Source organism: Metopolophium dirhodum, chromosome 5 (genome assembly GCF_019925205.1).
Source record: "Metopolophium dirhodum isolate CAU chromosome 5, ASM1992520v1, whole genome shotgun sequence".
Taxonomy (NCBI): domain Eukaryota; kingdom Metazoa; phylum Arthropoda; class Insecta; order Hemiptera; family Aphididae; genus Metopolophium; species Metopolophium dirhodum.
In genome coordinates this window covers 29,272,595-29,296,804 of record NC_083564.1, presented here as the reverse complement: position 1 = coordinate 29,296,804, position 24,210 = coordinate 29,272,595, and the positions used below count along the sequence as shown (strand labels likewise).

Here is a 24,210-nt window from a genome sequence, read left to right as displayed (position 1 = left end):
CATGTTAGTATACTGTTGGCTTATCGTTATTGTATGTGTCAATAAATTAACATTAAAATAAATTTAAAATAAAATAAGTTATTCATTTTTACAACAAAAATATATCATAAAAACAATTTGAAATGTGTGACAATGGTCATCAAGAATTGAAAATTAGAGAATCTTTATAGTTTAGGATATATTCATATTTATATTTTTTTTTTTGATTGTTCGCATGTTAATTAGGAAATATTAATTGTTAACTAAGTTACAATTAATTATAAATAATATATTATTATTATTATTTTAGTTTTGTTGCGGTATATAAAACATATCTTGGTGGTAGAGCTATACATTGTATATGACAGTATGACACATTGGTAGAGTGACAACTGATAATAAACAAGTATATTTTATTATCTATATAATACTTAAAAGTTAGACATTGCTAAATGTAATCACAAATTGTCTTTTGAATCAGTTTATTTAAATTTAAATTACATTAAAATATGTATTTTATAGTAAACAATCATTTTCAATAATAAAATTACCAATAATAGTGGTACTTTAAAAAGAATAAAATTAAGTCAATTATAAAGAAATTGTAAAATATAAAATTTTACATTATCACTACATTTTTAAATCAATAATTAATCTAGGTATGTATGTTTATTATAAAATTTGAATTTTAATAATGTAGGTTCTCCATTCTTAGCATGTTCTACACAATTTAAGTGTACAGTATTAATAAAATCTGATAGCTCAACTGTGTTGTCAATAATTTCCATATTGATTGTAACCATGAGGCCTTGGACCACCCTGTCAAATGCAAAAGTAAGATTAATTATCAATTTATAAATGTATAAAACTTATTTCAAAACACTTACTCTCTGGGTAGTATGGTTATACGGTTGATAGCGACTATTTTGTGACCCTCTAATTGGACCCACATTTCCATTAAAAGATTGTCTAGGCCTAAATTATGATTTTATTAAATTGATGGTGACAATAAAAAGAAATTATCAACTTACTGAGAATTATTGGCTTGATAGCCAGCCGAATAATATCCTGGTCTATCATTTCTGCGCATAGATTGTTGATCAGATGTATGTTGAGTTCCATAATTTGGGTATGCATTGTTGTCTGATCTATAAGAGTTATTTTGTTGACGACCATAATTTCCTCGGTTTTGATCATTTTGTGGAAACTGGTTTTGATTTGCATGCCAATTACCACTCGGACGCCTAGAATTTGGGTAGTCATTTTGCCGGGCATTGTTTCTATAACCTTAAAAAAACAGTAATAACAAGATCCACACGTTTAACATAGTATAATAATCAAATTGAATAATAAACAGTAGTAATTACTTTGCGGTGGAGGAACAGAACCATAATTACTTGAATTTCTAGGTGCGCTACTTGCATTTCTGGGTGAATAATGCCTAAAAATAAAAATATTCTTAATATTTACAAGAAAAATTATTAAAATCCATACATACGATAGTGTTCTATGACCTGAAGTTGCAAGCCTTACACGTTGATTTGAATGGGTCATACCAGTCATAGGCCTCCAAGATCGGGATTGTTCATCAGACAAATGCTTTGGTTTCAACACTCTGGGAGGTTCTCTACACATAAAAAGTATTTTTATGTAAAAAATAAACTTTATTTCTAGTAAAGGAAAATTATACTTACATAACACCTTGAAGACGAATAGCTTCAAATATATAATTATCTCCATAGCTAGGATCTTCAAATTTCACACTAAAAAAAGTTTTATAAGAAAATATTTTATATCCCTCAGGAAAATAACATTTGAAACATACCATATAACTTGATTTGATCTCACAACATTTAATCCCATAACTGGAGATGGAAGTGATCTAAAAATATTCATAATCCGTATTAAATATTTTCAACAACAGTAAATAAATAACTAAGATTTTTTATTACCCTCCAATTTTAACACAGTCATCAGCCAACATAATTTTCCCTTCCATACCATCAATAAGTACAGATGTTAAGTTTTCATAGTTATCTTTGTCAAGGTATAACTCTTTAAGCAATTCGTACTTGGAATTATCTTGTTGAATATACAAACGATCCATGCCTTTCACATTTCGTCGTCCTATTTGTTAATATTTTAAATTAGATATGAAAATATAAAATACCACACAAAGTTACAGCTTTTAAATTAAAAATACAACCACAGCAAAAATTTATGTAGACTAGGAAAAAGTGTATTTTTGGCAGCTTGTTTTGAATTTCCCAAAATTATACTTTCAAAACACTTAAGTCACATAAAGCCCATCCATTCAAAGTCATTAAACTCATAGTTAAATTTTTAATATTTTTTTTTATTAATTTTGTGAATCTTGTTTTTTTAGATGAATTGGGCGTAAGGGCAATTATATAGCCACTGGGACTTCTGATAACCATGAGCTGTATATTTACACTTTACAAATTAAGCATAATACTTAAAACAGCGCCAAACTTATTACACGTATTTATATTATAAGCTTAAACATTGCTGTGTGTACATACTTTCTTCAGAAGTCAAAAGATCATAGTATGGTTCCAAAGCTTTATGTAGTCTTGCTTCCTCAACAAATGGCAATAGTGCCACACCTTGCCAAGCAAACTTTTTGCCATTTAAATCAATTTTGAAGTCAACTGGATAAAAATCAATTATTGTTGATTCCTATGAATTAAATAATTCTAGTATAAAAATGTATATTTATATTAACACCCAGAATTGTTATAAAAATAATTTACTGGATCACTCATCAAAATAGCCCAAGGTTGAGGTACATGATTGCTACTAGCTGCAGGGAAAACACTCATGAGTTGTTCTAATGGACGAAACTGTAAACAAAATTGAAAATATTAGTCATTAATTAATGAAATGTTAAAATAATTATAAAAAACGTACTGGTACGGTTCCTTTTTCAAATTTGGTTGATACTGCAGATATATTAAGAAAGTCAGATGCAAATGGTGCATAATGATAAGGGAAATACCATTTCCAAGAAGGACAACCTTGATAATAATACTGAAGAACCCAACAAAGACCACGCACATACTCTAAAGCCACTTGATGTCGGAAACCACTGTTTGTCCTGTCCACATCAAATTTAGATTCATAGTAACGTTCCTTAAAACCATCTTCCCACAAACGAACTTCATCAGGTGTTTCTTTTTCTTCGTCCGATGATTCATTATCATCTCTTTTACGTTTCACTCCTTGATTATTTTCATTACCCTATTAATAAAAAATAATTAAATTTACAAACATGTTAAAATATTTTACGATCAATCGACTATGAAGACTAACTACACTCTGTCTCCTCATTTCATCAACAGTTTGTCTTGGATTAGATATTGAAAATGCTGTATTTGGTGCCTATAATAAAACACATTTTCATATTAAGTTAATTTATTAATCAAAATAACTAGGTTAACTTATTAATAAAATGTAATAATTACTGATGGTGCATATTGACCACCCAGCACAAAATTGGGAGCACTTTTTGAACGCATTAATTTATCTCGTTTTTCGCGTCGTTTTTTCAATTTATTTCTATCAGCAAACATTTTTTCTGTCTGTTGCCTTTTTTTAAATATTTCATCTTCAGCCATACCCAAATCAGACATTATTAATTGTACTCTATCCAAATTTACATCACCGTTCGCAGTCAAAAATCCCTAAAAAAAAAAAAAATGTATGCATTTAATTATTAATCACATAAGAATAAATACTAAATTTAATTATAAAACAATTACCCCAGTTTTGTACACAGTTTTTTTATATAAAGATACAAGACGATCAATTGCATTTTCTCTTATTTCTAATGATGGCAAGTGAGGCAAGAAGTCATTACCAACAAAAAAACACATAAACACCCAATCATCCAGAGCTCGCTCAAATTCATATTTAAATGGTAAGTTGGGCATTTCCAATTCTCGTTCTAAATATTCACGTAACACATTTAAGCGTACAAATATGAACTGAACATCAGCTGAAAATTCAATAGTTGAACCATCATTGAATGCTTCCCTTTCTAAACCTTGACAGTCCTTAATTTCATGTCCTAAAAATATAAAAAACATAAATAAAATTATAATACCCTACAATATTATTAAAAACTACTAAAATACTAAATTTTTTATATGTCGGTCCTTTGTCATACTCACAAGGAGTGAAGTACAGAAAAAAATGTATCACCATACCTCACAGCTTGTGACTAATATTACATATTTTTAGTAATTGTTATTGAGTATAGACAATTATGATACTTTGGTTTCAGCCATGTAATTACAATCAATAAAGTAGACAGAGACAACAGAGAATTAACATTACTGATAATATAATGTGTTAAAATTATTACCCATTTGACCACACATATCACAAGGCTTGGGTTGATTGGGTTTAAATTCTTCTCTAATTATAGTAAAATTCGGCTCATGGGTTGCAAGCCCTAACATAATAAGATCAGCATCAGCTCCACAAAGAACATGTTGTGTATTTGGATCATGATTAGGTTGTGCTGAAAATTAAAGAATATAAGTAAAACAAGTTAAACCTAAATGTATGATATTAAAAATAACAATTTTATTAGTACCTCTTTGTTTTCTTACAAAATCCATAATTTTATGTTCACCTTCTCCTGGTACATTAGCATCAGACAATATAACTTTGATACCTTTCCATCCAGGGTCATTATTTAATCGATCATGAACATAATAATGCAAACAAGCAGATAATTTATCCATAAATGGTGTTCCCTATAATACCATTTTAATTTAGTTAATGGTTTATTTTATACATTTTTAAAGCACTAATATTGTAAAACTATATCAATAAAAGACAACAAACAATTAAAAAAGCGGGTAAGTGGATGTTTACCTCATGTTGCTATTATATAAATAAAGTATGTAATTTAATCAATTTTAAAAATGTAAAAAAAAGTTTATATGTTTTTTAGTTTAATTATTGTGTTATAGATTTTTATTATTATAGCTAGTTTAGCAAAACGAATATTATATTAATAAATATTAAAATAGAGCAAGTTAGATCTTACTGAAGAATAATAAATCACTCTGTATTTATAAAACTTTTTAAACAAAAAATATGTTAATTAATAAGATTTAACTAATGGTGAAATTTAAAATAAGTAGGTCAGGATCTAGTCAATGTCAGTTTTAAATAGTTTGGCAAATCCAGTTTAATTAAGAATCTTAGATTCCACTTTTCTTAAAATGTATTAGTACGTATTTATTCAATTTAGTATTTAAATTAATTATTTAACTAACAGGTGTAATGCAGTTGCTATCAAAATGCTCTCCTTTCTGCTTTTCTGGTGGTAATATGGCACCAGCTTCAATTAGATTCTTTCTCACACGTGCCAATTCTTCAGTTTTTTCTGTTGTCTCTTTAGATGCCCTAAAACGTCTTGATCTCTGTTGGTTCATTTTAGCTCTAGGAGCCTAAAAGATAATAATGCATATATATTTAATATTACTTGTTGTATCTGGTATAGATTATTAATAATAAATATAAAATAACTTACCACACCATCAATAGCCATATACAAAACTTTACGAGGCCTCACAATTCTAAATAGACGATCAATACATTCAAATATTGCTACCATCATTTCATCTTCGTCTTTTGGAGCAGGTCTTTAAACATTAAATAATATAGTGTTACTGATTTATTAATTTGGATCACATTGTTAAATGTTTACTTGTTTTCTGGATGTGTACAAGGATGTATGATCCCATTCATGTCCAAATATAAATTGTCAAATTCAATACCATTTGGATTTGGCGAGGTTGAATCTATTGGAATTTGTTCTCCGTTTACATCTGTCGACTAAAACGAAACAAATTACAAAAAAATATATGGCCAGCACACCAACAATAAAAAAAATCATACTTTTTGCTCAATACAATTGACAATGACTGATGGATATTTTCTAGTCAACCATCTAAAAAATGCAGGAACACCCATGTTTGAGCTCTCTTGGTTGTTGATTAATCGTAATAACTGTTAACTGCAAATTAAATTTGGTATTCACTATTCAATGTAGATGTAGATAGTAATATGTTTATTCAGACTACAAAATTAAAACGAAATACGCTTATTTAACACTAGGAGAACACTATAATAGCCGATAGGTACGAGTGATCAATAAATTTAAATGTTATGAATTTTCTTGAATGATTTTATAATTAAATAGGATCATGAAATAGATACTCCAGTGAGATGTTGTATAGCTAGTGTTATACTTTAAAATTCACATTTCGGATTTCAGCTACAACACCGAAATGTAGTCTTCAATGTACGCTCTCCAAAGTGTCGATGTATTTACTATTTAGTATTTACTATTTAATATTTAGTATATTTCAGTAAATTTTAGCATGCTGTATACTATTACTATTATAGTGTATTGCTGTTATGGATAATGTGTCTTCGTATTTTGTAAACAAACATTGACAGTGCCGCCAACCGCTTACCGGTTCATTTTTGTATCTTATCTCATTTTACTATCTTAAATCCATGAACTAAGTAAGTTCACAGCACGATTTAAGATTTACGGTTAGCTCTTAGGTAAAAGATGGTATAAGGTATATCTCAAATCGTGGATCACAGATACAGATATATCTGTGATTAACCAAGATAAACTAAGATACTAGTTCATGCCGCAGAATATATCTATATACTATGTACTATATAGATGTCTGTGTGTTCGTACCATAGAGTATTACTTAAATCGTGGTTCCCGCATATTGATATCACAACTCACAATTAGTGATAATATCACGATATAAGTCTATAACACAGGATTTCTATATTCACCATGACACAATTTGTCATGATATTCACCTATTCACGATGTATTGTTCTAACTTCTACGGATCTAGAGAACTAGAGAAGATCGTGTAGTGTTATTTTATATTATTTATATCTGCAGTATAGTTGTATGTAACACAGACACTACAGAACCACAAGTGACAAAAAACGCAAAAATTGCCCTAACAATTTGTATTATCATTGATTATAATATTGTACTATAGTCTATAATAAATTATACTATGTATAATTAATGGTATTATGTTAATGACTTATTACTTACAACGCTTATGAAACTATTAAAGTTAATAAAATCATTTATTCATTTTAAAATGAAAAATTATAATTTATAAACAGGTACATGATTTTGATCTAAATTTTAATTTCAAAACCAGTGGCGGATCCAGGGGGGAAAGCGGGCATTTCCCCCCTCCCACCCCCAATCGCCGTAGTTTCACTGTATTTTACACTGTGTTTAGCCAATTTTGAAGCCAATTTTTGTACTTTTTATACTTTGGCCCCCAATTTAGGAGATAGTGATTTTTTTTTTTTTTGAGAAATTCGATGATCCCTAGTGCTGAAAAGATGTTCAATGAGCTGCTGTACAGAAAACTTTTTAAAAAATTGAAATCGGTCAATAACTTAAGGTCAAGGATCGGCAAAAACGTTTTAAAGGCGGGATGGGAGAGGAGTGTTTGTGCATTTTCGAACTCTTGCGAACCAATACTCCGTTGTTTTCGTCATATCAATGCTTCGATTATGGCTAAATAGCTTTCCCTAAGATATATCAGAGCCTTTGACCATGCATCTTACCCACCACACCCTCTGGTAGGGGTAGAGCGTCGATAAACAAAAATATTTCGTAAAAAATAATTTTTTTGTAGTTCTTTTTTCGGTTCAATCGAATTTTTGTCAAAATTCCGTTAACCTCCCTCCCCTCCCAAAATTATGTCTACATGATATTACACTCCACCTCCACCACTATCAATGAAAAACAATTCTGAGCGAAAACGGTCACCGCGACGGTCCGTCTATTCAGGCCGGTCGTCGCACTCGTGAACCTCGCTACCTCTATTTTGTATAATAAATATATATTACGATAAATAAAGGATAAGACGTAATACCAAAACCCTACGCGTTCTTATTCCGGACGCCGGTATGCAGTGAGCGTGCCATCTCACGCTTGTGGCTCAACTATAATAATAATATGGCCATTTTTCTTATTTATAACACACTAATACAATACTACCAGAAAATAAAACTTAATTAAATTATATTATGGATTCCGTAGGCAAAAGTATTTTAAAGACGTAAAAAAAAATGACATCCGATGTCTGCAGCAGATAATTGTTGATGTATTTTTTATTCATGCCAAAAATACGATACGAATTAAAACAAAATTGTACCCTAATATTATTATTCTAGTACAATATAGGCATTCCTAAAATATATTTGATGTATAAAATGATTCATGAAGGCACGAAGTACCCGTTATAGATTTATAGGTAGGTATATAAATATATTTTTAGTTTAAACATAATATGGTATAATATTATGTCGTTAAACAAATGTATACGATTTTTATATGTTCAACAGTACAACAATTATGGTAATATTTTCATTGGTTAAGTTCATTACATAACAGTTTTTGACGAACTTGTAAGTGCTCCCGCGTATGTTTATTTGGTTGTTTTTGGATTTTAGTCTTTTGATTAGTTTGGAATTTTTTATAAACGTCAATCATAATTGTCATTACTTCTCTTGTCGCATTTTGAAAGTTATCAATGTAAACCTAAAAACGAGGTTTTGTCTTATAAATCAAAGAGGTTCTTAAATATATACTGGGTGATTCATTTATTGCTGGATTATTATTTCAAAATGTATTAAAATTTTAAAAACATTTCTTATACATTATTTTAAGTTTGAAAAAATAAATATTTTTCAAATTTGCTATGTTTTTTCTGTTGGGTGTAAAGGAACATCACACATTTTACACATATTCTGAAAATATTATTCGGAGTATTTTGATAGGTGCCTATAAAATATCTTATATTGGAATATAAAATTAAAAAATGTAAGTCGTTATACTATCAAACACTAGTTATAATCAAGAAAATAGGTAGTAAATACATTTTTTTTTCAAAAATGTGATTTTTTACTACCTTCTTAAAATAATGTAAAAAGTTTATATGTAAATTTACCAAAGAATGAAATACGTCCAAGCTTTTTTCATATAGGTTGTGATATATATTAAGACTGTTCATACATTCATTAGTAAATATTGTACAAGGATCATTCAAAACCGGATCGTTGAAATCGTCTTTAATATCATTATTTCTGTATGTAATTGTTTCACTTTCTTCAGCAGCATTCGTGTTAGTTGCCAACGAACAAACCGCAGCAGCAGTATTTGATTGTATCGAGAAACCATCCGGGTTTAGGCTGAAATGGAGTTATAAGTCATAATTTGGAGCTTTAATTATATTTAAAATACATAAGTAATTTAGTAATTATATTTTAGCTAGTAGGTAGGTACTACTAATAAGTCATCGGAAACTGTGCTGGTCGTACCTACTACTACTGTTATTATCCGTTTCATTAAAATATTGTCCATCTGTTCCTTTATTTAATGCTGACTTCTGTTATACATACAAATCAAAGCCACAATTATAATATAATTTACCTATCTAAGTAAAAGTTTTTATTTTACATTTTCACTTTTTGAACGGTTTTGATTCACATAATATTTTTGTATACTCTCGTATATATGCATTTTGTATGATAACTTGTCTTCTGGTAATACCAACACGAATGTTGGATTGTAGCCTTTATTTTTTAAAATTAACGCCCCTTCTAAATTTGTGAACGTGATTAATACCTTATTTTCATCAGTACATTTGGATAATTGATCTTTGTCTACAATATTTATGCAATTATAGTTATAAATTATAATATTATACATGAATTATTATTTATTAAATTAGTAAGTAGGTAGGTGCAGTAGTATATCTGTACTACTATCACGTAATTACTAACTTAAACCATAAGAATGTCCTAAAAATCGGTAGCTAAACACCAATTGTCCGGTAGAATTCATTTTATTGAACTCTGCAACTGAAATTGTTTTTAATGTTCTATTTTTACATATGTCGTTCGTTGTATAAATAATTGCTGGATAAAATTTATCAGCGTGTTTCCTAAATATCGTATTCAAAAGTTCTTTCTTGTAAGTTTTTGGCGGACCGACCAAAATTACCATCGGAAGTAATCGGTAATTGTATCCACAGTAATTTACTGCATCTATAGACGATCTTCCTGCAGATAAATGTTCTAAAACAGTAGATTTTAATACATTCTTTTCTGCCATAAGCAATGAATGAATTTCCATTTCATTTAACTCCTATTTGAACGTATTAAATAAATTACATATTATTAGTAAATTATAAGTACCTAAATACCTAATCAGTGCATAAAAATTAATAAAAAAAAAAATGACTGTAAAAATAAGTTTATTGTATAATAAATTGGTGGAATTTAAATTAGAATTTTGTCTGATAAAATATAGGTACCTATATTGATTTAAATTTATATATTTCACAATGTTCCAATACCTAGTCCAATATGACAATAATCTAACAATTATTACAAATAGATCAATAAATAATGATAGTTTTTTTTATCATTCCAGTGAATAATACTTTATTTAATGATTTTGGTTTATATCCTTTACTGTGACTGTTACATGGTTAGTAGATAAGTTATTAACCAATAGTTAATGGGCAATGAGTTTAACTATATTAGGTAAACTAAACTGACAGCCACTTGTCTGCATTCTCTGTTTCATTGATTAAATTATTTACTATTGATACTGAATTATTAGTATGCGAAGCAAGAAAATTATTAGGGGTACCTAAGGGAATGTATTTACCATTTAAAAAAAGTTTAGATGAAAGAAATTAATAAAATTTAAGGATTTTCTAACAAAAATTTTAGAAAAATTAAGTATAGATGTAAACAATAACTGATGTAGGTACCTATTGTTATGATAGTTGTTGTTCGATGAGAAAGTGATTCTGTATAATTAAACAATATAATATACCATTAACCATCAAACACCCAACATAACAAAAGCGCTCGACGAAAGCCAAACCACGAAAATCATAGCATTTTTAAGCACCATCACAAACATTGAAACATAATTAAAAAAATGTAACCTTCATAACTTGTATAAAATATTATATAATGTTACACCTAATCTTAAGAAACAAAACACCATGTACAATTTAATATCAGGCTAATAACCTTCGTTATTGAAGCCAAATTTTCTTTCAAATAAAAAATAAATATATATACCTAATTAGTAATAATTAGTACCTAATCACAATCTAAAACGACTAATATCAAAAAAAAGCATAATATTATTCTAATTGTATTGAAATTATTTTATTTTAATATACATAACAAATAAAAAATGCTGTAACCTAAAGCATATTATTTATTAAGATATGCTCAATATAGATCTGCTCGTGAATTTATCATTACAGACTAGTGACTACAGCCGTTTGCAAACACGTATCAAAATAAAAAGGAAAGTGTAACCATTAAAGTATAATATAGCCGCAATATAGGTAGGTAGTAGGTACTCTGTTTACCTGTAGGTCATCAATTTTTATAAATGTTTGATCAATGGTTGCTTTTAAAGGCAAATTGTTTGAAAATATCAATTGTTTGTGAATATTTAATTTGAGAAAATCGTTGTTTTCGACATTTAAAAGGCGAAGATTTTTAAGCGTCTTTATGTATTCTATTTGCAGTACATCATCGATCTTATTAGCTTGTATATTCAATGTGGACAACTGTTTGGCGTTCTATAATTTATTTTTAAAAACATAAGTAGGTAATATTATTATGTCTAGATTTATAGATCAGTGCCTATATAATATTGAATGTTACAAATAATTTTGAACGATTGGAAATACCAGCCTGCACTCAGCACTGGCATTTAAATAAAAAAATATTTCGTTACAGGGATTCATAAAAAAATAAGTTATATTTTAGATTCTGAGCGGAGATTATAGTGGTTTTACAATGGTGTTTATTTTATATTTTTTTTTTATATCCCGTATACAAAATTTCTACCAGAAGAAGTGCTTCGATTTCTACATATAGTACCTTATCTTTTAGCAAATTGGATTAAGATGGTACTTTAAAGAGGTTATTTTTCGATTTTTTTAATAGTTATTTAATGCCACGGGAATAACTACTGACAAATTACAAAAAACCGCTTTAAATTTTAACGATTTGTTTATCACCGTAGCAACAAATAAAAAAATATAATATTAAATATTAATTCTACTTAAATGCTATATAATAAATAATAAAAATTTAAAAAATCCAGACTGATAAACAGTCTCCGCTCAGAATCGTTTTTCTTATACAATGATATTATATCATTGCAGAATTCAAGTTTAATACAATCCATTATACATTGTCCCACTTGTAACCTACTGTAAAGCAGAGCGACATCCATTTACCCGCTATTTTAAAATATATTTATACCTATCTACTTTGAAGTAGGTGGGTATTGGGCACATAATTAAAATTTGTTTGTACATATATTATATATTATATTAAATACTTAGCAATTTCATGTATGTATATAAAATAATTGTATTATAAATTATAATACTCTTCGTCACTTCAATAAAATTTTAGTGCAGGATTTTAACTCTAAACCGCTTCTATTTAGTACTTAGACCAAAAAGCCAGAAAAAATTGGAGAAATTTAGTTTGACGGAATTTAATTTTAAAGCGGATTATGATTGATTAAAAATTTTTCTAGGGTTCCATCGAGGCAAGTTTTAATATTCCAATTATTGTTAGTGTCATAATGCGTATTAATGCGTTAATATAAATACAAAATATCATATTTTTATTCCTATGAATATATGAATATCACAGCTGAAAAAATAGATATTTGAAATAGCCTCGATGGATTTTCATTTTATATTATAGTAGTGGTAGGAAAGTTACAAACAAAACGTGTTAATCCTATTGTCACCTATATAATTAATCTAGATAAGTAGGTGGTAAGTGTACCGTGTAAGTACTTAGTAATATAGGTATATATTACTTATTAGCCAATTTAATATATAGGTAGGTATATATTATGTAGTATGTACTAAGATCTAAAAACTAGTTAATTACTTACTTTTAGAAAATCAAGCAATTTTAGTTTGTTATGCGACAAGTCGAGTATTTCACACATACTTGAGGACATGTCCAATTGTATAGATTCTAAATCGTTGTAAGATAAGTTTATTTCCATCAAGGAACATGGTAGTGAATAATGTATATATTTTATACCGTTGTGAGACAAATTTAGAAATGTCAAATGACTACATGAATAAATTGGTAAAGGTACACTCTCAGTTAGTAAAATTATTAGTAGGTAGTAGGTACGCATAATATACAGAACACAATACTGAAATAGTGAAATACCACCAAACGAGGTTACTTAGAGAAGTTCTAAAATCTAATTAGAAATCAAGGAATACCAATTAATATATTATATATATTATATTTAGATTATTTTACCAAGTAGGTAGGTAACAAAAACCTAGATAATAGATATTAAATATTAATTACCTAGCTACGTCTTTAAGAATAATATATAACAATTAAATATAATAAATACCTAATTACAACGTGACAAAATTAAAACAATTAAGTTTTAATGTAATTATAGTAGGTGATTGCATGACGAACTGGAATACAAATATACCTACCTACTATTATTTCATACTTGAGACGAATAATCTCAAAAGCAATTTTATTTTGGGGGAGATTATTTAATAATATCATAGATGATAATAATTATTAATTAATAACATGCAGTTAATGCACTATATTTAAAACCTGTTTTTCCCAAACTTTGATATTAATTCCTATATGTATTATTATTTAACACAATTTAGTTTTTATTAAGCTCCAAGTTTACCAGTTTGATGGTACCTAGGTATTGATTTTTATATACATCGCACATATAATAAGCGTTTCTCACTTTAATTCCGATAGCCCGTTTACGTGTTTGATGGAATTGTAAGATAGATCTAAGTATGCTATACTCCAAAAATTAGACAAATCGTCCATATGTTCGATATTGTTGTACGAGTAATCGACATGGTATAACATCGTCGGTGGTCTGAAGTTTAATATTTGTTTCAAACAATTGTGGGACACGTCTAAGTACTCTAACTCGTTTAGACTATTTAAAGCACTCAAATCTTGTATGACATTATGATGTATCTCCAACTTTTTTAAAGATATATAATCACCGATGATGTCGATGTTTTCTAAATCCTAAAAAAATTCATGTAACTGTAAGTAAACAGTGGCAAAAAAACAAGTGGGTTTATAGACCCCCCCCCCCCCCCCCATTTGACTGTACAATTAATAATGTAGGTATTATAAGTATATTTATCTAATCTAGAATATAATATTGAAAAATTATCGATATATAACAATTTTGTTATAGTTTCGCTTTGTGAATTCTCATAAATTATAATAACACAACTTTGAAAAAAGTTTCGTAATTGGTCGACACAATTAACGAAGTATGGACGGTTCATAATGCGGACCCACCAGTGCTCAGAAAAATTCGATGCATAAATTCTGATTGCGTCAGTAAAGAAACTATTACCAATAATGCGCCGTAATATTATGTTGAAATTAAATATTTATTTTACCAAATTATTTAAAGCGAGTTCAGTAAAACAGAAATAATTCTCAATCTCCTTGTGTCTTATCATGTTATTCAGTCCTTTGATCAATGTACTACGGTTTAACACTCCGTCTTGAATAGGTCTTGTGAATATAATTATAGGATACAAACGATTTAAATCTGGTGTGTTCAAAGAAATATCCGTCAATGACATGTTGTTGATTGATTTGATTTTCAATATTAAGCACCTACTATCATGTTGTATAAATTATAAGCTAGTAAATAATTATATTAATTTTAATCAAAAAATTATACAACAAAATAAAAATTGATAGTAATAAATATATTATCTCATTGCGCGAAAATTCAATGAAGTTATTCATCACTTAAGTAACGACGAAATAGGTATGGCATAATAATTTGGCCAGTAATCTAATAATAACATTATAGGTACCTATTATTAATACATTTGAAATGAAGGCATTATCAGTGCTTGGAATAAGGAGGAACTAGTTCCAGTGATTTCGTTCGATTTTCGGTAACTTAACGCCTTAACGGCATAGGCGCAATTTGAACAACTGATTTGGGGGGGGGGCTAAATTTATAAAATCAATACAGACCCGCATATTTTTTTAATAGGTGGATTTAAAAATGAATATATTTAAAAACTTAGGCGGGCTTAAAAAAAACTAAGCCTCCCCCCCCAAATTGCGCCTATGCTCAACGGAAACGCAGTTCTTTTTTCATGTGGAAGAAATATTGGAATTTCATTCATTTTTTAGAGGAACATGAACGATTTTATTAACTGTTCTTTTTTTCGTTAATTTATTTTTAAGTATATAGAGAATTTAAATAGTTTTAGAGAAAAAGTTTATATAATTTTTGAAGTGAAAACTTCTTTAACGGCGTGCACTTTTTTTGTGATGGGTAAAAAATGTTAAACTCGCGTCAGGGCAAATGCGTGCATTTAGACCAATATGCGAAAGAAAATTAACATACTTATAGAAGTCCGATTTCAATTTTGAAAACTAATTTTAATTCAATAACTTCTTTTCTATGTTTTGTAGGAAAAAAATTTTAATTTTTTTAACTTGTTGAACCTTTAAAGTACAAGTTCATTTTGAGAAATTAAGTAAATTAATTTGCAACTGTACTACAAAAACTTTAGTTAAATATTTTATTTTATTATTATCTGCCTTATAATACAGAGTAATTATTGTACTATCTTTACTACCGTATACCTATTCTAATGCACATGATTTTTCTATCTACCTTACCTTCTATTTCTGTAAATTGTATAACCGGACTTTTTTTCTGGATTCATTAAACCTATATACGACAATGTACGATAATATTGACAATGTTTATGTTTATTGTTTACACTTTACAGAATGTCAAGTCAATCACGGTGATCTTATCGGTCTTAACTCTTAACTTGTATAAAATAAACAAATTAAACATTTTAAAAAGAAAATAACTACAAAATTAAACAATATATCACTATACCTATCTACTTATAAATTATATTTAAACAATTTCAAAATTATTGATGAACAAAAAATGTTCTTTAATTATGAACGAGGAATGAACTAGTAAACTAGTTCCTTTATTTAAGCTAGGAACGACGAGAAATAATTTAGTTCCTTTTTAACAAAAAACAATGTGAACGGGAACTAATACCTTTTTTAAAGGAACTTTCCAAGCACTGGGCACTATACAGAGTATGGACAATAGACAATATAGACTACATTTTTTACGATAGCTGATAAGTGTTGGTAAAAACCTGCCTACCAATATTCAAAACCTCAAATCATTTTTTATGTTCATCGTTGTCAATTACTCTTTTAACTGTTTAAGGGGTGTTGCCTTTCCCTCTCCAACAAACCCATCTTATGTTTGTATTTTCAAGTGAAATAATTTGCTTATTGTATTATTAACAATAAATATTGTAAAAGTTTTTCCAACGCAAGCTCAATGTCAGACAGTCGGCACTGTAAATTATAAATAACAGTATACAAACTATAACAGTATAGTAAGGACATTTTAGTATTTTACATTTACGGAGTGATTCATTTAATGCAAGACACTCATTATTTCAGAAAATCCTAACGTTTATGAAAATATTTCTTTCGCATAGGCAGGTATAGATAATTTTAAGTTGATACAAAACAATATTTTTTATTATTTTTCTAGTTTTTTAATACTTTTTGGAATGATAACATACATTTTTAATTTTATACTCTGAAGGCCTGAAGCAGAATATTATTATTTGGAATATTTCGATTTGTAAAAATCAAATTTCGGATTAATGGTGTATTTGTTATAAAAGTACCAACTGGCAACTATAGATCCAATTTACAATCAGAAACCACCCTTAGAGTTGAAAATTAAAGCATTATTTCGACTACTTATCGTATATTATATTTATGTATACATACAAAAAAACAAAATCATTGTAAAATCAATATGCTGTCTTTCAAAATATATAGGTACATATAAAATTGTAAAAATATATTTGTTTAAGAAAAATGTTATTTTAAAATTATATAAAAAATGTTAACACAGTTTTTGGTATGATCACTAATGAGTGTCTTGCGTTAAATGGATCAGAATATTTGTAAATTGTATAATATTTATATAATTGTAATATATATTTGCCTAACAGGTATAAAAAGTGAGATTATTTTACCCTATTGAATACTTATTTATGATGAACTCTTTTATTTATAGCCTTCCTATAGGTATTACATGGTATTGGCCTAGAAATAAAATATTTACAGACTATAGCCACATAGGAACGATATTATAAAATCAGTGAAAGTAAGTTACCGCTCGGCAGTCGGCTGTACCCACTATATTTAAATTCCTATGCATAAGTAATTTAAATTAGTTTGGATTAGTTTACATTCACTCTAAGCAGGGGAGTATAAATACATGTATAATTATATAATTATTGTAGGCCCTACGACTGTAAGCTAAAATTATTCTTATCACACACCCCCTAAAGAGAATGCTAAATATGCCACCACATGTAAGTGGAAATATTCAAACATGTACCCCTATACATATTGTTATATATTTAATACTTAGTAATTTTAACTTAAAAATGTAATGATGCATTTAAATTATTATGTTACCAACCTAAATTTGTTATAACTAATATGTTAAAAGCAGACAAATTATAATATTAAACATGAAACAGACAACCGTTTTCTCCCAAGTATTAATATAAAAACCATTATAGGTATCTATACAATTTTTTGAGGTGATATATAAATATGAGAATATTTTAGAGATGGGTGAAAAAATAAAAAATTATGTATTAACATTTTCAAAAACGTGGATACTTTTCAAAATAATGAGTATTATTTGATAAAAGTATCACCCTGCAGTATGTTTTTAATATATAATACCATTAGTGGGTAGTGGATTGTAAAAATGTTTAGATAAATATGAATAAAATGTTATTCTATTTATTAATATTCTATAACATTATTTCAGTGTTTTTACAATAACAAGTGCTAAGATTGTTGCCTATATAGTTGATAAGAGTAACAATTTAATATAATATATATTATATTATATAATTATATATAATATAGATTATAAAAAAAACTACATGATTAACATCTACAATATTTTTCTTTTTGTATCTCATAACACAATTTGTTTAAATACCATTGTTTTGAAGGTTATTCCAGAATATAAATTTAAGCTACCTTAATTACACAATTAATACTTTATAAATAGTTAATTTGTTTATAATATGTGAATTATTCGACAAGACCTAAGATTTTATTTTCTACTGTGCAATTATTTAGATTCAACTTCTAATATAAAATCTGAATGCACTTGCTAAGTTTATATACTTCAATAGCACAATTACCAAAAACTTTCTTATATTCTTCTAAATTAATAATTAATAGTTATTAACAGTATATTGTATACTAAAAATTCAAATCAAAATAAAATAATAGTATTTTTTATATTATAATATATATTTTAAATATTGACACATTCTAACAGTGAAATAAAAACATGAAGAAAAGCTGTTACTATAATAAGTGTTCATAATTTGGTAACTGACTTAAAAATGTATAAATTTTATAGTATTTATGAAAATGTAGTTTGTTGCTTAATAGGCATGATCTTTAACAAATAGTCCCTGAGAACCAGCAGCTGTTTGTACAGAACCAGCTTCGTATTTGCCAAGAGCTGATAGTTTGTTTGCCTAAACAAAAATTCAACAAATATAAGTATTTAATCTAAACACATTAAATTAATATAACATTATAATAATTGTACTAACCAATGCTCTCTTAAGAAGTTCATCTTGAGCAGTTTTAATATTTTCTTTCTTTCCTTGCCACGCTTTCAAAACTGAAGCTTGCAGAGCGCGTCCATAACTGAAGCTCAATGCCCATGGTTTCTTTGCATTGTACTTGTTAATTGCATTCAAATTCACGGATGCTTCTTCCTCAGTTTGACCACCAGACAAAAACATAATTCCTAAAAAATTATATGATTATTAAGCATGAAATAAAACTAGAAATGATTTTAAAAAAAATAATTACCAGGAACTGCTGGAGGGACAGTGCGCTGAAGAGCGGTCACTGTGGCTTTAGCGATTTCGTCAGCTGTAGCCTTCTTACAGGCAGATTGGCCAGGAGTAACCATGTTAGGCTTCAAAATAGTACCTTCAAGGTACACATGGTGATCATTCAGAGCTTTGTATACTGCAGCCAGTACAGTTTCAGTGACTTTTTGGCAACGGTCCAAATCGTGTTCTCCATCACACAATACCTATAAAAATTAAATATAAAACATACAATAATACATTATTTTCAACAAAATATAGTTTGAGGTTAGTGCATACCTCAGGTTCTACAATTGGAACAATACGGTTGGCTTGGCAGATGGAAGCGTATCTAGCCAACACGTTAGCATTTTCCAAAATAGCTTGGTATGAAGGAATATTCTTACCAATCTTTAATACTGAACGCCACTTAGCAAAATGACATCCGTCTTTTTTGTACTGAGCACAACGTTGAGCCAAATCATCCAATCCTGTATTGAAATAAGTTTAAATAAGTGTAAAATATTTTCATTATTATTTACTTTTAAAACTTACCTTGAGTGGTAGTTTCTCCTTCAGAACCAAATAAGTTCACAACACCCATATCAACTTTAATTCCAGGGATAATGCAACGGTTTTTGAGAATTTCAACAAATGGTACACCATCGTCGGTTTTTTGGTAAAGAGTCTCGTGGAATAAAATGACACCAGAAATACGATCATTTAAAGGCTCATCGGCAGTAAATAACAATTGTCTGTAGGCACGGCGGTTATCTTCAGTATTTTCAACTCCAATATCTTGAAGACGTTTGCCCATGGTTGACACAGACTCATCAGCGGCCAACAAACCTTTACCGTCAGCCACCATGGCATTGGCAATCTTGCTAAGTTCATTCTGGAGTTCTACAGATGGGTACTCAAAGTAGGTTGTCATTTTGATAATATTCTGAAAATAAATATTATATCTATTAACTACTATTTGAGTTTAAGACAACTTGTTAAAAATATAAAATTAACATATAATAGTTAAGTTTTTAAATATGGTAAAACCATATTAAGTATATGAGCACACCTAATTATGCAATTTGGTATTCATACTCAATATTTCAGTTTATACATCAAAACCTGATTTTTCAATGACATTTTGTTTGTTATTTTTTAATTATGTATAATATCAATGAAATGTTATTGTAACATACATATACTTACATAAATCATATTTATTAAATAAAAACCTAAATTTTTTTTTTAAATTAGATAATTTATTTTATACTTTGAGTGTATATTATTGAATATATTTTTTTTTTAATTTAGAATTTGCAGTAACTTTGTGATAATATGAAAAAAACAATTTATAGTTAAATATAATATGTAAAAATTATTTAATATAATGAGACCTAATATGTTAAAACAAAAACAAACTTTTTTAAAATGTTTATGGGTATTTAAAATTTAAAATTATATTAGGTAATTAATGGTTGAAAAAATGTAATAATGGGATATAAATGGTATTTACATAATAAAAGTGGCATGTTAAAGGAAATAAATGATGTAGTCAATTTTATTAAAATAGAATTCATAAATATAACTAGATATTATTATATTATAATATGTGTGTTTTTAATGACATTGTTGATTTTATTTTATAATAGAATTATTAAAATATTTTAAAAGAGTTAAAATGATGGTAGGTACTGTTAAGAGAAAGAAGATTAATTTTCATAAGATAATTATATGAATAAAATATACCAAACAACAAAATCCAGATAACATTGTCAGAAATAAATAATTATTAATTCTAAAATGTATAGGTATTTAAATAATTCAATGATAAAATTAAGTCAACAACTTCATCATAAATACACAATAAATTAAATATATAATATAAAATATAAATTAAATAATGAATAATACACAATTAACATCTAAAACTGAAAACCAAAAAACAGAAATATAACCTTTTATCGACTTACTTTGAATTATTAATAATAAACTCGATAATAAAATAAGTAAAAACTATATCTATAATAGGTAACTATAATAGTTTAAGAAAAATATAAACCAGTTAAGCTAAGTCACAATATTTTTAAGTACACACTTGCTATTGCTAGAGTTCTGAGTTACTGACACATTTCAAACAACTATTGGTTATCAACAAGGTGACCTTTAGCTATATTGTTGGACTTATTTTGGTGATCTCAAAGCAACTCTCATTAAATAATGTTAAAATATTATTATGGCTTATACATCAATCAAGTTTTATTTTGTATTTAATAAATGTCTTTAATAAAAGGTCATAATGTAAATTTAAACAGATAAGATTATGGACATTACACAAATTATTATTTATATTTAAATTGTATTAATAATAAGTAATCACAATAAAAAATAAATAATATCTTCATAAGAAACATTATCTATTTTGTAACTCAATAAAATATTGCCTATTTTTATAATAAAACCTTTAAAATACATTTTCATTTAGAAATTAACTAGGTTGGTAGTTACTCAAGGGTATCACAGAATATATCTAATCTAATCTGAGGTTTTATTGTACTTAATATGTAAATAAAAAAATGTATAAAACAAATACACATGGACACATGGTCTATATTATTGTCTAAATAGTTTATAATGCCAAGTGAATTAAACAAAATAGGTACAAATAGAAAAAAACATAAAAAAATTAATTTGATTTTTAATTTAGTATTTTCCAGTATAAGTGTACAACTATTACCTAAGTTTTATTTTAATTATAGATACCACAAAAAAAATGAAATTTTATATTTATATACTTTTTAATATTATATATATTAAAATTCCAAAAATGTATGTCATTCTATTTACATAGGTAAATAAATATTATTTATTATACAATAGGTACGTATTATTTTATTTTATTTTTATTCTGACAGTGATACACTTAATATTGAATAGACGCCAGGAAATACCTGTGACCTACAAGTAGTCAGGTATTTGAACTTGAAAAAAGGCCAAGCGACAACAGTGACATTGACTCAAATAGAGAAACAGTATTAGATATAGTCATATAGACAAATCAAAATTCAAAGGTCACTAACACTCATAGGTATAGTAAGTACATTGATCGAGTGCATGTATTATGATGTACCTAAATGTAATACGGATGACATTCTGACTCAAAATCTAATATCAATTTAAAACAACGAGCAAACCTTAATCCACAGATCGTTTCTCATTTTTGACATTCATGGAATATACCGAATTTTCAACAGAAAAGTCAAATAAGCATAATACGTTACACCATAATGAGCGTATTATGGGAAATCAATGGAATATAATTGAAATTATGATAAATTAAAGTGAAAACACTTATTGTTCAGTAACCAGAAGACACTTACTTGTTTTAATCACCGTCGTAGAAATAAAAACTTTTGAGCGATACAGCTGCAGAAGATAAAATGAGAGATTTTGCGTCCGCCCAGCTTTTATGAAAACTGAAGAGTGAAAATGAAATGGATTGTAAATATTGTGGGTTGGGTCTGGGTAGCTACGACGTATGGGGAAAATCAATGATATTAAGGAGTTTGGGTGTAGGTCACGGCAAGGACGTTGCGTGCACAGTGTGACCTTACCTAATAACAAAAAAATAAATGAACAATAATATTGTCTGTAATATTGAGACTTTTTTTTTAATGTGTTTGAACAAAATAAATCTCAGGAATTATAGCTAGAAATTTGATAGACTAAACCGGTGCGGGATAATGTGGGATAATTTTAAACCGGTCTAGTTTAGCGAATTTCTAACTACTAAGTACTTGTGTATAGTTTAATAAAATACATTAAAACCCGGTGTTAATCGAAATTTTTTCAAATGACGATAAGGATTAAATAAATTATTGTACCTAGTCGTTTGAATCAAATATTAAAAAGTTGAAATAAGTACCAAAATATATATATTTAGATACCTACGGCCTACATTATTATATTATGTCTATTATGTGATAATACCATAGGTATAATATATAAAGAATGTAAGGTGTAACAGCTTCTTAAAAATGAAAAATGTAAAAATTGGGACAAGTTAAATGTAAGAAAAAATTATGAAAATTATATGAATAATAAATTATATAAGATTTACTTAATTTACCCGTCAACATTTTGAAAAAAGAGCATAATTCTGGTTTAGCAACCTATCGATTTTTCAAATTTATTTTTTTCCAAAATGTGTATTTTACTATTTTTTAGGGTGCTTTATAAGAATGTAAAAAAAAAAACCCCGGACAAACTTCGATTTGAAGTTATTGATGAAAAACTTCAAAAACTACATTTTTTTGCGGAAACTATTATTTTGGAAGTTATAGCCATCCAATGTTTGCAATTTTACGTTTATACGCATGTGCGCAACACTAATTTAATGCTGCGCGAAGGAACTTTGTTTGGTGTTTTTCAATTTTTTTTGTCCGAGCAATATTCAATTCTAAGTATTTTTTTTTGAAAATGCACGTTACGAAAAAATGTAGTATTTGAAGTTTTTCATCAATAACTTCAAAACGAAGTTTGTCCGGGCTTTTTTTTACATTCTATAAAATATTTTAGTTGTGTATATACACATTTTGGAAAAAAAAATTTGAAAAATCGATAGGTTGCTAAACCAGGATCGTTCCGAAAAAGTTATTAAGATTCAAATGGGTTATTTTGAATTTTTCAAAAATAAATTTAATAAAAAAATATATTCTGTACTACAAGCACAAGCGTCTATAAACTATATAAAAAAAATTTAATATTCATTAGGAAAAAAGTTATTTCATTTGTTAGGTCTACACAGTGGCGGCGTTACAAGAGTTCTATGAGACCCTGGTCTCATAGCGATTTTCAGGACATTTATTTTTTTCAATTTTAGATAATTATTTGACCATTAAAGAGTATATTATAGTATATTAGTATACCATCAGCTTAACAATCTAGTATTTATTTCAAACGTCTCATTTAAATGATTAAAATGAATGCTCTATAATATGGAGATTAAAGTTAACTTACTATCTATCCCACTTTATCATAAATTTATAACAAATAAACTATGTGTTGAAAATATTTA

The 24,210-nt window shown here is 27.6% G+C and overlaps 2 protein-coding genes across 3 annotated transcripts; both read right to left on the bottom strand.

The window, feature by feature from the left end:
• Positions 1-444: 444 nt before the first annotated feature.
• LOC132944164 (5'-3' exoribonuclease 2 homolog) lies at positions 445-6,411 on the bottom strand. The gene is made up of 20 exons (XM_061013369.1): positions 5,917-6,411; positions 5,726-5,853; positions 5,549-5,660; positions 5,292-5,465; positions 4,601-4,763; positions 4,367-4,525; positions 3,762-4,069; positions 3,465-3,683; positions 3,313-3,381; positions 2,911-3,240; positions 2,754-2,843; positions 2,523-2,679; positions 1,932-2,106; positions 1,805-1,861; positions 1,674-1,742; positions 1,478-1,606; positions 1,347-1,420; positions 1,011-1,266; positions 867-954; positions 445-798 (listed from the first exon to the last, which is right to left on the bottom strand). The coding sequence occupies exons 1-20, from the start codon at positions 5,989-5,991 to the stop codon at positions 754-756; spliced, it is 2,877 nt and encodes a 958-aa protein (XP_060869352.1). The 5' UTR covers positions 5,992-6,411; the 3' UTR covers positions 445-753.
• Positions 6,412-18,523: 12,112 nt separating this feature from the next.
• LOC132944255 (fructose-bisphosphate aldolase) lies at positions 18,524-22,671 on the bottom strand. 2 transcript variants are annotated; one of them, XM_061013506.1, is made up of 6 exons: positions 22,514-22,671; positions 19,689-20,079; positions 19,434-19,624; positions 19,132-19,360; positions 18,867-19,066; positions 18,524-18,788 (listed from the first exon to the last, which is right to left on the bottom strand). In XM_061013506.1, exons 2-6 carry the CDS (start codon positions 20,065-20,067, stop codon positions 18,693-18,695), a joined length of 1,095 nt encoding a protein of 364 aa, XP_060869489.1. In that variant the 5' UTR covers positions 20,068-20,079; positions 22,514-22,671; the 3' UTR covers positions 18,524-18,692. The 2 variants fall into 2 exon arrangements, with proteins under 2 accessions (XP_060869489.1, XP_060869490.1); XM_061013507.1 differs by lacking the exon at positions 22,514-22,671 and adding an exon at positions 21,107-21,254.
• Between the last annotated feature and the right edge of the window lie 1,539 nt (positions 22,672-24,210).